The 15097-nt window shown below is 43.8% G+C and overlaps 1 protein-coding gene across 1 annotated transcript; it reads right to left on the reverse strand.

The window, feature by feature from the left end:
* Positions 1-4580: 4580 nt before the first annotated feature.
* On the reverse strand, positions 4581-14496 carry LOC310833020 (carboxypeptidase inhibitor SmCI-like). Its single transcript, XM_083715374.1, has 5 exons — positions 14233-14496; positions 12159-12338; positions 10077-10256; positions 8279-8458; positions 4581-4732 (listed from the first exon to the last, which is right to left on the reverse strand). Exons 1-5 carry the CDS (start codon positions 14321-14323, stop codon positions 4722-4724), a joined length of 642 nt encoding a protein of 213 aa, XP_083571500.1. The 5' UTR covers positions 14324-14496; the 3' UTR covers positions 4581-4721.
* Between the last annotated feature and the right edge of the window lie 601 nt (positions 14497-15097).

Consider the following 15097-nt stretch of genomic DNA (forward strand, 5'->3'; position numbering starts at 1 on the left):
GGGCTTCGACCTGCCAGATTTGAAATTATATTATGAAGCATCCTGCATTTGCTGGATCCGGGAATGGATTATATTGAAAAATAGAGATATTCTAGATTTAGAAGGGCATGATAATAGATTTGAATGGCATGCATACTTATGGTATGAAAAAGCAAAAGTAGAAAAAGTATTTAAGAATCACATAATAAGGAAATCAATTTTTAGGGTAAGGGAGAAATATAAAGACTTATTAGAACAAAAAACACTGTGGTGGCTCTCCCCATTAGAAGCAATATCTTTGAAAAAAAGGGAACATGAGGGCTAATTGACAGACATATAGAGAGCTGTTAACCGAAGTAGAAAACCAGGTAAAATTAAAAGACTTCGAAGAGATAAGAGAACTGGTAACAGACTGTTAAAGTATCATCAATTAAATGATATCTTTAAGACAGATAAAAAGAAAGGTTTTAGTTATGAGTTATCAAGATTTCCAAAAGATGTTTTAGAAAATAGTATAAAATTATTGTAGAAAATGTATAATTTGCTCCTGGAATGGCATGGAAAAGTCAAACAGGTCAAATCGGTGGTGATACATTGGGGAAAAGATTTGGGACATAATATACAAATGTCAGACTGGGAGAAGCTATGGAAAACAGATTTAAAATTCACAGCATGTTGTTCACTGAAAGAAAATTACATGATGTATCGGTGGTATTTGACTCCTGTTAATTTAGCAAAAATGTATAAAACAAGTACAAATACTTGGTGGAAATGCAAAGAAAAAGAATGTACCTTTTATCATATGTGGTGGACATGTAAAGTAACTAAAAAATTATGGGAGATGATATATAATGAAAGGGGGGGGGGAAATGTTTAAAATAACTTTTGTTAAAAAACCAGAAGCTTTTTTATTAGGAATTATAGGTACCGAGATACCAAAGGACCTGAAAAGATTATTTATATATGCAACAATAGCCACACAGATACTATTAGCCCAGAGATGGAAAGAAGAGACAACCCCGACCCAAGAGGAATGGCAAACCAAGTTGATGGACTATGCCAAAATGGGAAAACTAACTGGGAAGCTCAGAAATCAAGAAGACAAGAACTTTCTAAAAGAATTGAAAAAGTTTATAAATTATCTACAAGACTATTGTAAACAGGTTAAAACATTAGCAGGAATTTTAACCACCCTTGTAAAGTAATTGAAAGTATAGATAATGCAAAAGAATAAAAATTTGGTTAAGTATTGATATGCAGTTGTAAATATTATCATTACGACCCATGGAAGGGATGGGGGAAAGTCAGGAGATTCAGAGTAATCTTAATATTTGGATTTTGAATTTTGTTGTTGTTGTATGTTTATACTTTTTAAAATCAAATCTTAAAAATTATATATATAAAAAAAGTTTCGAGGAAAGTGTCCTACCCATTTACCATGTGAGGACTGGAAGCGAAAAGGGATAGTTCATGCAGCTTTGCATTTTGACCAGAGAATGACCGCTCCTCGCTTAAAACGGGGGGCCCCCTTTGCGTGGACGCGTGCAGCCCCTAGATCTGGAGCGGCTCCAACAGCATAGGCTTGGCTTTGCCTTCCCTCAGGTGGGATACCTGGAGGTCTCCGCCTACCTCAGTCAGTTGTCCAATCCCACCTGGGGGAAGCGTTGCCAAGGAGACCAGGTCAGGTAGGGGAGGGATTACCTGCCCACACAAAGGAGGGAGGATCTTACCTGGGAATTCTCACTTGGCTCCAGAGCTTCTCCCACCCTACCCACCCTCAGTTAATGTCTTATTTTGGAGGTTAATTTTTCCTCACAGGTTTTGCAGGTTAACTTTTCTTCACAGGTATGTGGGCGCTGCTACGTTAAGGTCTCTGTTAAAGGGCCGGAGAGGAATTTCCCTGCATTGGCAGGTTTCGCCTTTCCCGTAGCAAAACGTCACAACTTTGGCGGTATCAGGCCTTGGGCGGAATCCTTTTGTCCATCTTCCTCTTTGCGGCGGCAATACCAGGGTTCCCCGTTAAAGGGGTTTTCTGAAGGTAGGCTTTGGCCGTACGCCGAAAGGTCGTCATTGCTCTCCCCTGCGGCAGCGGCGTTACGGGGGCGGCTATCTCTGCTTGAACATATGTTCTCCAGAGCCGGCCCATCCCCCCCACACACACACTGGATAACCCTGATGCTCCCTAGGTCCCCGGCTGAGGACTGGGGAGGGAGAACGCCCAATGCCTGAGCCAAGGTCTACCCACATTTGAAATTTAATAAAGTTGTGGCCAATTTAATCCCATAGCACGTTGTCTTGAGTCGTTATTCCACATGACGGGGGGGACCGCGCGGGATCTGGGGACTCCGCCTGTCCATGCAAATATAACATCGCTTCAGCCACCTGGAAACGATGGTTGCTGGAGGGATGCAGCTTTGCTACTGCTCTTGTGCTCTTGCTGTCTGTGCTTGCCTCCTCAATAGCTGGTCCATCTATATATCAACAGCAGTAAATCGGGGGAGCTTATGAGCCACAACAGAAGGTAGGGATTATTCTGCATTTATTTAATGATCCTAGAAACATGAAACAACAACAACAACAACAACAACAATTTATTTATACCCCGCCCATCTGGCTGGGCCTCCCCAGCCACTCTGGGCGGCTTCCATAGAAACCAAAAATACAGTAAAATATCACACGTTAAAAACTTCCCTGAACAGGGCTGCCTTAAGATGTCTTCTGAATGTCAGGTAGCTGTTTATCGCTTTGACATCTGCTGGAAGGGCGTTCCACAGGGCGGGCGCCACTACTGAGAAGGCCCTCTGCCTGGTTCCCTGTAGCCTCACTTCTCGCAGTGAGGGAACCGCCAGAAGGCCTTCGGCACTGGACCTCAGCGTCCGGGCAGAATGATGGGGGTGGAGACGCTCCTTCAGGTATACTGGACCGAGGCCGTTTAGGGCTTTAAACAACTGGACATAAGAGAGTTTCTCTTACAAAAGTAAGTGTATAGCTAGTCATATGTTGTGCATACTGTATATTGCTTTGCTATACATAAATTTTGTGGATTCATTTCTTCAGAGTCGTCTTTCCCATTGGGCTTACTGGCGTGTTTCGCCAGGGCGCCGGCCTCTCAGGGGCGCCCCAGCGAGTTGTTGGGGTTTTTGACTACGTGCCATTCTGTGCAGCTTCACACAGAGTCAATTAAGAGTTGGCCGACAGCCAAGGATGACTGAGCAGAGAGGAGTAATCTGCCTGGAGATATGGGACCCTGGATACAGCTTTGCCATTGGTTGAGGTCTCACACAGGCATGATGACTTATGACCTAACTGACTGCAGTGTGTGTTGGCCAGTGTGGAGTCTGAGAGTCGTTTGGAGTTTGTTAAGAGAGAGCTAGTTAAGATCCGTATCTGTTCATGTATATAGTAACTTGTAGAGTCTGCTGTAAATAATAAACACCTCTAAGTAACCAAGTTACTGGTTGCAGCATTTTGTTCCTGCTTCATCCATCCTGCCTCCAACTGATTGCTTTCTGGAACTCTGTGTATGCTCTGCTGAGGTCTGACTAAGGTCCTGCAACAGGTCAATGTTGCAAAACACCAATAAGAGTGGGGGAACTGCGTGGCTTTGCTGGCGGCCTCCCCTTTCCCTCCTGCATGCCTGCCAGCTGCACCCCATCAACCATATGGATGGCAGGTGTGCAGCTTCCTTCCCAAGCCCCCACGGGAGGAGAGCGATCCCCACAGAGGCTTGGGGAAACTCTGGGAAACGGGGGGGGGGGGGCAGCGCCAGAGGGATCTTTGCACCACGGCACTGGATATGCTTAAGACAGCCCTGAATTTCTTTTAGCTGTTGCAGTAAAGCTACTGTCCTGCGATTTCATTGTGGATGTCACTGTATCATATTTTATTCAGTTTCCCCCTGTGCTAGTTCTTATTGTGAGTTTGATTTTGTTGCCTCTGTATTTCCACCCTGGAGCTTCCATATGAAAGGTGGGCTGCCAATCTGTGCTTTTTTTCTGGGGGTACTCAAGGGCACGCAGTTCTGGCATGTTTTGTTTTGATTTTTAAAAGTGCGGCACTTGCTGTCACAACTTCATGGTGAGTACCAGCACCATTTTTCTATACAGTGGTAGCTCAGGTTACATACGCTTCAGGTGACAGATGCTTCAGGTTACAGACTCCGCTAACCCAGAAATAGTACCTCGGGTTAAGAACTTTGCTTCAGGATGAGAACGGAAATTGTGCTCTGCCGGCGCAGCAGCAGCAGGAGGCCCCATGAGCTAAAGTGGTGCTTCAGGTTAAGAACAGTTTCAGGTTAAGTACGGACCTCCGGAACGAATTAAGTACTTAACCTGAGGTACCACTGTATATGTATATCAAGCACTGCTGTTAATGCCTTTGAAATATCAATATATAACTAACTGACTTGTAAAAATACTGTTGGATGGAGAACAAGAGGCAATGCTTAATAAACCTGTTACCTGCATTGGCAGAGAACCATGCATTTGGGAAGAAGATATTAAGGATTTAAACAGAGAATGAATCAATGTAGACATAGCCTGATACTCAGGAATTAGGATACAGAGGGTGCTGAAACCCCATTGTCTTTATTCAGAACATTCAGGAGCCTCCAGCTAAGGTGAATAGGACATCTGGAAATGGCAGGATATCTGGAATTAAGCTGTCTGGGGGGTTTTCTTCTTCCCGGAATGAACTGGTAGCATCTTTGAAGTTCTCGAAATATTACTGGCTCTTGCAGCAGATTAGAGGATCACTGTGGAAGAAAGAGATATTCCTTTCTTATGGATCGAACAACACATTCCTTATATTCCAGCCTTCCAATGTCAGGGAGCCCAGGGCAGCTCGCATCAAGGGGGCAGTAAGAAGAACAAAGGGAAGGAAAGCACAGCGCACAAAGAGCAGCGGACAAGTCACCATCATATGGTACGAATGTAACTTGAACTCGCACTTTTGCCATGGGTGCTTCTAAATGGCCATCTTGACCAAAGGGGGAGCGCGGGTGGGTGGGTCACTTTTGTGGCGATCACACAGGATCCCCGGACATTTGATGGTCTATTGATCCCTGTGCCACCACTGTGCTCGCTTCCCTGCTGCCACCAACCCATTTCTCTCGGGTACACACTGATTCCAGACAGTTGTTAAAATTAAACCAAATAAACAAGTTTATTTGATAAGCATTAACAAGTTTATGGTTTCTCAGATAATTTTCTTGTCAGTTTCTTAACCTTAGTTTCTTTACCGGCCTATACCTTCCTAATACCTTCTGACTGATTATCTCAACTGTTTGACTGACTCCTCTTAACAGATTCTCTCACTCTCTCACATCAGACTGGCCCAACCCACAGACTTATCCTCCCTCTCTCTTCTCTAACTCCAGACTGACTTCTTAACAACTCTAACGCCTCCCCTTGGGTTCCTATAGGTTAGTCATTTTACAATTAAATTTTACAATTTTACATTTTACAATTAAAGGGGGAGCGCAGGTGTGTGTGTGTGTGTGTGTGTGAGAGAGAGAGAGAGAGAGAGAGAGAGAGAGAGAGAGAGAGAGAAACAGCCTAATGAGCTGCTGCTATCGAGATCCCAGTGGTGATCCCTCCTTCCATAGCAGCTTCTGAAGTACAACCCTGCCCTGAGGGATAGAGGGGAGAATCCAGACAATCTGTTTCATCCAATAGCACACCCAAGGCTGCATCAACAGAAGTATAATGTCCAGATCAAGAGAAGTAATAGCACCACTCTATTCCTGGCATCACTAACGTACTAATTTACACAGGCACCCAGGGCACCTCCCTTGGAAACCCTGCCTCTCCTAATTGTTTTGAAATTTGTTGTTGTTGTTGTTGTTTAGTCATTTAGTCATGTCCGACTCTTCGTGACCCCATGGACCAGAGCACGCCAGGCCCTCCTGTCTTCCACTGCCTCCCACAGCTTGGTCAGACTCATGTTTGTCGCTTCAAGAACACTGCCCAACCATCTCGTCCTCTGTCGTCCCCTTCTCCTTGTGCCCTCCATCTTTCCCAACATCAGGGTCTTTTCCAGGGAGTCTTCTCTTCTCATGAGGTGGCCAAAGTCTTGGAGCCTCAGCTTCAGGATCTGTCCTTCCAGTGAGCACTCAGGGCTGATTTCCTTAAGAATGGATGCGTTTGCAGTCCATGGGACTCTCAAGAGTCTCCTCCAGCACCATAATTCAAAAGCATCAATTCTTCGGCGATCAGCCTTCTTTATGGTCCAGCTTTCACTTCCATACATTACTACTGGGAAAACCATGGCTTTAACTATACGGACCTTTGTTGGCAAGGTGACGTCTCTGCTTTTTAATATGCTGTCTAGGTTTGCCATCGCCTTTCTCCCAAGGAGCAGGCGTCTTTTAATTTCGTGACTGCTGTCACCATCTGCAGTGATCATGGAGCCCAAGAAAGTAAAATCTCTCACTGCCTCCATTTCTTCCCCTTCTATTTGCCAGGAGGTGATGGGCCCAGTGGCCATGATCTCCGTTTTTTTGATGTTGAGCTTCAGAGCATATTTTGCACTCTCCTCTTTCACCCTCATTAAAAGGTTCTTTAATTCCTCCTCACTTTCCGCCATCAAGGTTGTGTCATCTGCATATCTGAGGTTGTTGATATTTCTTCCAGCGATCTTAATTCCAGCTTGGGATTCATCCAGCCCAGCCTTTCGCATGATGAATTCTGCATATAAGTTAAATAAGCCGGGAGACAATATACAGCCTTGCCGTACTCCTTTCCCAATTTTGAACCAATCAGTTGTTCCATATCCAGTTCTAACTGTAGCTTCTTGTCCCACATAGAGATTTCTCAGGAGACAGATGAGGTGATCAGGCACTCCCATTTCTTTAAGAACTTGCCATAGTTTGCTGTGGTTGACACAGTCAAAGGCTTTTGCATAGTCAATGAAGCAGCAGTAGATGTCTTTCTGGAACTCTCTAGCTTTCTCCATAATCCAGCGCATGTTTGCAATTTGGTCTCTGGTTCCTCTGCCCCTTCGAAATCCAGCTTGCACTTCTGGGAGTTCTCGGTTCACATACTGCTTAAGCCTGCCTTGTGGAATTTTAAGCATAAGCATAAGCATAAAAAAATTCCATGCATGGACAAAGGCAACAGGCATGGAATTTTTTAGGAATCTGTTTTGATCTTTCACCCATCCTGCTTTCTCCCCCACCCCAATGCACTTGGACATAATAGGTTCTCTCCAACTAACTTTTACTCAGAGTAGATTTATTTAAAATACTGGACCTTGGCCACATCTGTTAATCTCTACATGCCATCCAACATTTCCCAACCCAAAGCTGGGATCCCCAACCCAAAGCCCCAGGATGCCTTGGCCTGCCACACCACCATGACTGCCACCAGCTATAAACCTGCAAGCACACCTAGACCCAACACCACCACACACACACAAACACACACCTGCAAGCAGTTGGGGGGGTATGATCCATAGATTTTCCATTTTCTTGCGAGGAATCCTATTTGGAATAAGGGAATTTCCCTTTAAAAAAGGGAAACGTTGAAAGCTATGGTATGATCTCTATTAACTCTGAGTAAGACTAGCATTGGACTTAACCCCATATGAGCCATTCATGTGAGAATATGAAAGGAAGAGGGTGGGGGAGATGATTCAAGTTAGCACTTGAAGCCAAATCTATCAAATGTCCATTTTCTGAAATAATATGAAAACCCAAATGCAACCATGGTACAAAATTTGCGGTTATCTGAATTTTGCAACGTAGTTCTCCAACTCAACAATGTTTACAAAATTGCTTACATTATAGGGAGATGTGTATAAAAACAAATACAACATACTAAAATGCACTGTATTTGGAGAAACTGCTTGCAAAAAATGTGTACGTGAAAATGGGGTTTTAGGAGAAACTTGCACTAAAATGCTGATTAATTTTCATGATTCTTTTTTTTAATTGCAGATTGCTGCAGAAATTTAGAGAATTGGGGGGGGGGTGTGAGAACCTGGGGAAACCACATGGTTTCCACCAGGTCCAGCCGAGCTGCTGTGGGTGTTTTAATTTTGCGACTTAATGAGATTGTAGGGATTTTGTGGAAGCAAATGTGTTAGGTTGCCTTGCGTACTTGGGCTGCTGTTTTTGCAGAGAAAGATATAGCCTGGGTTGGTTGGTTAGTTGGTTGGTTGGTTTGTTCACTTGTTTGTTGCCTGACTGGATTTGTGGGGGTAGGTTTGCTTTTTGAGGAGGGCAGGAATGTTTCCTAGGTGGGTTTCGTGTTTCCTGAAGGAAAGCCCTGTCCTAAAGTAAGAAAGTATTTGCTCTTACCAAAATATTGACAAACAAATTCGCATTCCTGTTGAGTCTCAAATCTATTGGCATTGCCACCACAACCACGGTGGATAAACTGTTCACATTTCTTGGTGGACATATTGAAGAAATACCGTACATTGGATTCCTTGCACTTTCCAACGACTTTACTGAGTCTGCATCTTGAAGGGAAAATAACTGGTGGGTAAAAGGAGAAGAAAGGCAGGGTTTGTTATATATAATCTGAAAGTCTGAAACATAGAATATGATGACAGCTGAGGCTATGATTCTGACACCTGAAAATTTTAATTATGCAATGAAGAAACCTATAGACAAGAATCCAGTAGTCATACTGACAGACCTAAAGTCCAACTGAGACTAGGGTCACAGGCACACCATAAACTTAGAACACATTTCATGCACATTTGAACCACATAGGTTCCCCCAAAGAATCCTTGGAACTGCAATTTGTTAGTGGTGCTAAGAATTGGGTATCTTTGAGGGGTAAACTGCAGCTTCCTGAATTGTTTGAGAGTAGGCTTGTGCTTTAATTGGATGTGGCTGGTGGCTGTATGGATGTGGCTGTTGTGGTTTATTCCAGAGTTCTTAAAATGAATTGAACATATTTTAGCACCCCAGTAAATTTAGTGAAACTGCTTTAAGGTTTGCTGCACGGAAAAATGCTTGGGGAGAGAAATGCTTGTGAAACCATAACCCTGAAGCCTACATTCCAAGGCAGACATTCCATACCTCCTGCCCTGTTCCTGCGCTGGTTCTTTCAGCAGTTTTCCGCTTCCACCTAGGTAAAGGTAAAGGGACCCCTGACCATTAGGTCCAGTCATGACTGACTCTGGGGTTACGGTGCTCATCTCGCTTTATTGGCAGAGGAAGCCGGCGTACAGCTTCTGGGTCATGTGGCCAGCATAACTAAGCTGCTTCTGGTGAACCAGAGCAGCGCACGGAAACGGCGTTTACCTTTCCGCTGGAGCGGTGCCTATTTATCTACTTGTACTTTGATGTGCTTTCGAACTGCTAGGTTGGCAGGAGCAAGGACTGAGCAACGGGAGCTCACCCCGTTGCGGGGATTCGAACCGCCGACCTTCTGATCGGCAAGTCCTAGCCGCTGTGGTTTAACCCACAGTGCCACCCGTGTCCCACATGCTTATTTAGACATGCCTAAATGGGGTGGGGGAGTGTTTAGGGAGCATTGAAAACTGTATAATGAATGTGTCCATCTAATAATAATAGGCAGGGAGCTCCAGTGTACTAAGAGATCTATTTCTTCACAAGTGTGGTTAGAGCATGGTGCTGATAACATCAAGGTTGCAGGTTCGATCCCCGTATGGGACAGCTGCATAGTCCTCATTGCAGGGGGTTGGACCAGATGACCTGATCGGCAAGTCCTAGGCTCTGTGGTTTAACCCACAGCACCACCTGCATCCCTACTTCCACCTACTCTAGTATAAAATGGAAGTATAGCTTAATACAGCAGGTGAGGCGACACATTGGTCAAGAGGACTATGGCAGCCAGTGAGGTGCTATGGTTAGTGTTTTGTATGTGACCTGGGAAACCAGGGTTTGAATCCCCACTTGGCCATGAAGCTCACTGGGTATGGCCTTGGGCACTCACTGTCTCTCAAGCCTAGCCTACCTCACAGGGTTGTTGTGAGGATAAAATGGGGAGGGGAGAGCCATGTATCAAACAAACAAACAAACAACAGGTAACTAGGGATCCAATGGGAATCAGCACAAAGGGTTCCATACTCCATCACACCCTAAAGTGTGGGTTTTTTTTTTAAAAAAAAAATCCTCTTACCATAAGATTCACACACGTGAGTGCAATCTGAAAGAGATACAAAATTATTTTCAGTGCCTCCACAGCCGCTGTAAATGAATTTCTCACACTCTAGGGTTTTGACGTTGAAGAAATAGCGTGGATAATTTCCTCTGCAACTTCCATGGCTTTTGGCAATTTTGCATATACGGGGTATTCCAGCTAGTGGATCAAAGAACAAAGACAAGTCTCGTGTGTACATAATTTCAAAGTCAGAAGTGCAAAAACAATGGAAGTGTGACTCCAGCTCCTGAAATTATCTAAGTAGGCAATGAAGGACCTTCTGCAGTGGGATCCAGTGATCACACTAACAAACCAAAGCCTAATTGAAATTAGGGATATGTTCAAATTACCACGGTCCTGAACATTAAAATCTCATCCCTATGGAATGCCATGAAACATGTTATCAGAGGCCAATGAATAAGCCAATCCAATATGATGGAGAAAAGGAAAGGGAACATTTCTTCTTGATTACATAGTGAAATACGGGATCTGGAAATTTCTTATACCTCTAAAGGTGGCCGCAGTTCTTTCCCTTTGGAACTCTGCACGGGCATTACAGTTCATGCAACTGTTACTCTGCTGCTATCTGCCCATGCCCTGGAGTTGCTATAAAGAGCCATGGAGAGAAGGGGTGACTGGATTTTGCACCAGCCCTTTCAGATATTTTCTAACTGAAGGAAGAATCCCTTCTAGAGTCTGGCCATGGCTGCCTAAAAGTAGGCTCATGTCAGGGGCTGGACTGAGGAGGAATGGTGGGGGCCGCCACCCCCTTCTCCTGAAGGGCGGGAGGGTAGTATAGCTTTAGAACAGTTGTTTGCAGAAGGGCATAGATCAGAGGGGGAAAGCTGGGAAATACTGGGTGAGGAACAGCTGGAAGAGGAAACACTGGGAGAGAGACAGTTGACAGATTCAGTATCCTTGGAAAGCATTCCTGACCCTCCCCCCCCTTTACCTAAGACTAGACGGGCTTGGAGCGTGATAGAACAGAGAGCTCAGCAACAACAACCTCAGATTATCTGAAGTAGGAATGGCGTAGATTAATAGAGACGGAGCGGGTGAACCTTTACTGGGAGCAACGCCATTTCTAGAGAAATAGGGATAACTTTGTCTCTTTCTGTGATTACTAAAAAAACTAACTGGTCAGAAGCTCCTTTCTTTTTACCTACTTATTTACTGCCACTAGGGGAGGGATTGGATTCCCTGAAGACTGACAGCTCACTGCTTTGTATTTCTCAGTTTGAAAAACTGGAAAGATACTTTTGTTGCAGCACATCATAAAATCAATTATATTATTTGCAGCTATATGCAAGTTGGTGTTGCTGTATTGTGTATGGTTTATCTTCTATTGGAGAAGACTAGTCAGTCAAAAAGCAACTGCATACGGACATTCAGTTTGGCTGTTATTTGGATTGTGTAATGGTACACATTACAGGAGGCAGCAGTGAAAACCATCCCAATGAAAAGGAAATGCGAGAAAGCAATGCAAGATTGAGGGTGCAAGGAGAAGGGGACAACAGAGGACAAAATGGTTGGACAGTGTTCTCAAAGCTACTAAAATGAGTTTGACCAAACTGTGGGAGGCAGTGGAAGACAGGAGTGCCTGGCGTGCTCTGGTCCATGAGGTCACAAAGAGTCGGATACGACTAAATGACTAGACAACAACACCACACATTATTTTATTTTAATTGATTTTTATCTTCTCAGACATTCCGTTTGTCATTGTGCCAACATACCTAAAGAAAACCAAAGTAAGCCGAAGGCTTTTTCACCATAAGCCTTGTTCAGTGGTCTCAAATAAAATTTGCAAAATGTAAAATGTACCAAAAATCATTTCAAACAATGATTTCTCTTCAGTTATGTTTAAGGGGAGAGGATGTTGCCTTTCTGGGTTTGTATGGAGGGGTTTGGAGAGAGAGATTATAATATTGTACTTGGAGGCCTTTCATGTTTTCAAGAAAAGGGGACATGCACCCTTCAGAGTTTCTCAAATTTTGAAATGTGCTCATTTGGCCCCAAATGTTTACAGTTCCAGCCCTAAATTAGCAAGTTATTTGTTCTTACCAAAGCGTCCACATTCCTGATAGCAAGAAGCATACTTCAAAAAGTTATTTGCATTTGGTTCACATCCACCGAAAATGAACTGCTCACACTTCATGGTTTCAGTATTGAAGAAAAAACGTGGAATACTACTTCTGCAGCTTCCTATACTTGCAGGGAGTTTGCATATATCAGGTAGAGTATCTGGTGGGTAAAAGAAAAGAAAGGCAAGTCTCATATAAACATTATATCAAAGTCTGAAACACAGAAAGCAACGACATTGACCATGTGAGTCCTGAAGATAGCCCTCCTAAGTATACAATGAGGAACTTCTGAATGGGGATCTAATAGTTATGGTAACAGACCAGCAGCCCAGTTGAAACTTCAGTGCTTGTTGTGATTTCTCCGTAGCCCTTTAAATGGATTTAGCATAATTACCACCATAGTAAATTTGAGTGGAAATCTCTTGGGGCTTGGGGCTACAGAGCTAACTCAGACCACTGAGATACATGGTAAGAGAAAGGGTTGACAGACCATCACCCTGAAATCCTACAAACCTATAGGAACATTCCAACTCAGATGGAAAGTATGAGCTTGCCACAACTTTAGACTCAACAAATCCCAAATTCTCTTCCAGTGCTATAATTCAGTGGTTCAGCATTTGGCTGAGTGAAGAATGTTAGGGCTGTGTCCACTTCTGAAAGCCAAATATTAAGAATGAGATTGACAAACTGGAGAGTCACCGAGGAGACTAGAGGGACCAGGATTATAAAGGGATATAGTTTGTTCTGAGGAGAAAGTTTAACAAGAATAGATAGTCAGGAGCTACTCTGTCTAGATGAAAGTTACTTCAAATGGAAAGTATGAGGTTGCTTCAACTTTGGGCTAGATGACCACCATCACCACACCACAAAAACAAAAACCTTCTCTTCCGGTGCTATAATTTGGTTATTCAGCATCTGGCTGAATGAAGGAGGATAGGGTTGTATCCAGTTCCAGCTGAGAGTCACTTTCCTCTTCTCAATAGTTTAGCATTGTGTGTCAGCTGGGAAACTGAAATCCAAGACTTCTGGAAGAAGCCAAGTTGTCTACCCAGTGACCAAAAACCAAAAACAAAATAAAACCACAGATCCTGTATTGAGAAGAGCAGGATTCCATAAAAGCTCTGATCCAGTCCTTTGAACAGGCTGAGACAGATAACTGAAGGGAGCAGCAGAGCCAAGGATAAGTTGATTCCAAATCTGAGAGTTTCCCAAAGAGACCCACATTGTGCCTCTTAGGAGTCATTGTACCAAAACCAATATGCTGCTCTCTGCCACTCTGGTGAGTACCACCTGCAAGGTATCTTGGCTGGTGCAGTGACATAGCACGATATTCCTGAGGATGCCAGAAGTCAACACTAACCATGAACAAAGCTCATATGTCCACACCCTGAACCATGGCTGATTTGAGCTTAGTTGGCAAAGATTGCTGAAGAGAGAGATCAGACTATTCAAGGGTAGGTTTACTCCAAATCTGAGCATTCCCAGAATTTTGCTTCCCTGTGAACATAGTATAAAGTTTAAAAGAGTGACTCACAGAACAACCAGAGTATCACTGGTCTACTATGGTCTTGGGCAGAGTGCTAGAATGCCAGCATATTTCTGAGGATTCCGTGTCATGAAATTCAACTATCCAAAAATGCATTGGAATTAATTGTCTTGTTTAACATATAGAGTCATCTCTTTGAATGGATCTACTCTGAGTGAACCGTCGTTGGTTACAACCCCACATGTCTTCATCTTGAGCCACCACAGATTTAAGCCACCAAGCCATGGAGAAGCCATGGAGCTCCTTTAAAGATCCAGATTTGATCAAGCTGATGTAATTGCTCACTGGGCAAATTCAGGTTGTTGCTTGGGCCTCCAACTGTTATAGAAATATCAATATAAGTGGACACATTTGTTGCTTGGGAAAAATCAAGTTCCAAGTCCCTTTGACCTTAAGGAGGGGGGCAACCCTAAGTAGAGAGGCGGGTTAAAGAACTGGAGAGAGATAGGGGGAGGTAAAGCCATTATACACAAAAGATTTAGAAGTTGTAAAAAGAGAGAGCTCATACCTGTATCCAACACAGAGATGCCCAGCAGCTCAGGCCAGGGTGCGAAAAGGCCCACAATGAGAGACAGGAGGATGAAGGGACCACACTGCATGGCGACTCTTTGATAAGAATGTCCCGTGCCAGGGGAAGGGATGCTACATCATGTTCTTCAAGGAAATGGAGCCCATCAATTGGGCATGAAAAAATGAATTACCAATCTCTAGGGACACTCTGGATCTACTCTGATGATTCCAATGTAATTTCCTGTTCTCATTAAAGTATTCTTCCACATCAAATAGGGACACATTGGAACTCTCAAATGTTTCAGTTCCGTGATATGATGTTGATACAAACCTGATCTTTGGTCATGCAAAGTTTATGGCCTTCTTCCGGTTTTTTATTTTCTCTCAGCTGCATATAGCGAGACCTGAGAACAGATCATAAGAGTGCTTACGGTCGACAGCAGTGTTCGCCAACTTGGTGCCCTGCAGGTGTATTGAACTACAACTCCCACCAGCCCCTGCCAATTCAGATTGGTGAAGGTTGGTCCACAGACTCTCAATGTCAATGCAAACATGAAGTTCATGCAATATGTTATACACACATACCTCATGGCAGGGGGATAGATTTGGAACCATTTATTCCATTTTTAATTCAGCCAGAGAAAAAGAACAGTCTTGACTTGGCTGGAAAAGATTCTTATTTAATCTCTGGATGGCCACATGAGCATGTCTGGAAGTAAGCTGTTCCAAAGCCAGCATCTCCCCAAGAATTCCAAGTGTTGGCACTGAGAATGTCCAGCAGGCATTATGTCCTCATTCTTTGTCACCACCAAGCCCTTTCCATGAAGAATCCTGGGACATGGAGTTGCTTAAGGGCTCTCAAA

This window comes from Podarcis gaigeae (assembly GCF_964106915.1).
Source record: "Podarcis gaigeae genome assembly, chromosome: 15".
Taxonomy (NCBI): domain Eukaryota; kingdom Metazoa; phylum Chordata; class Lepidosauria; order Squamata; family Lacertidae; genus Podarcis; species Podarcis gaigeae.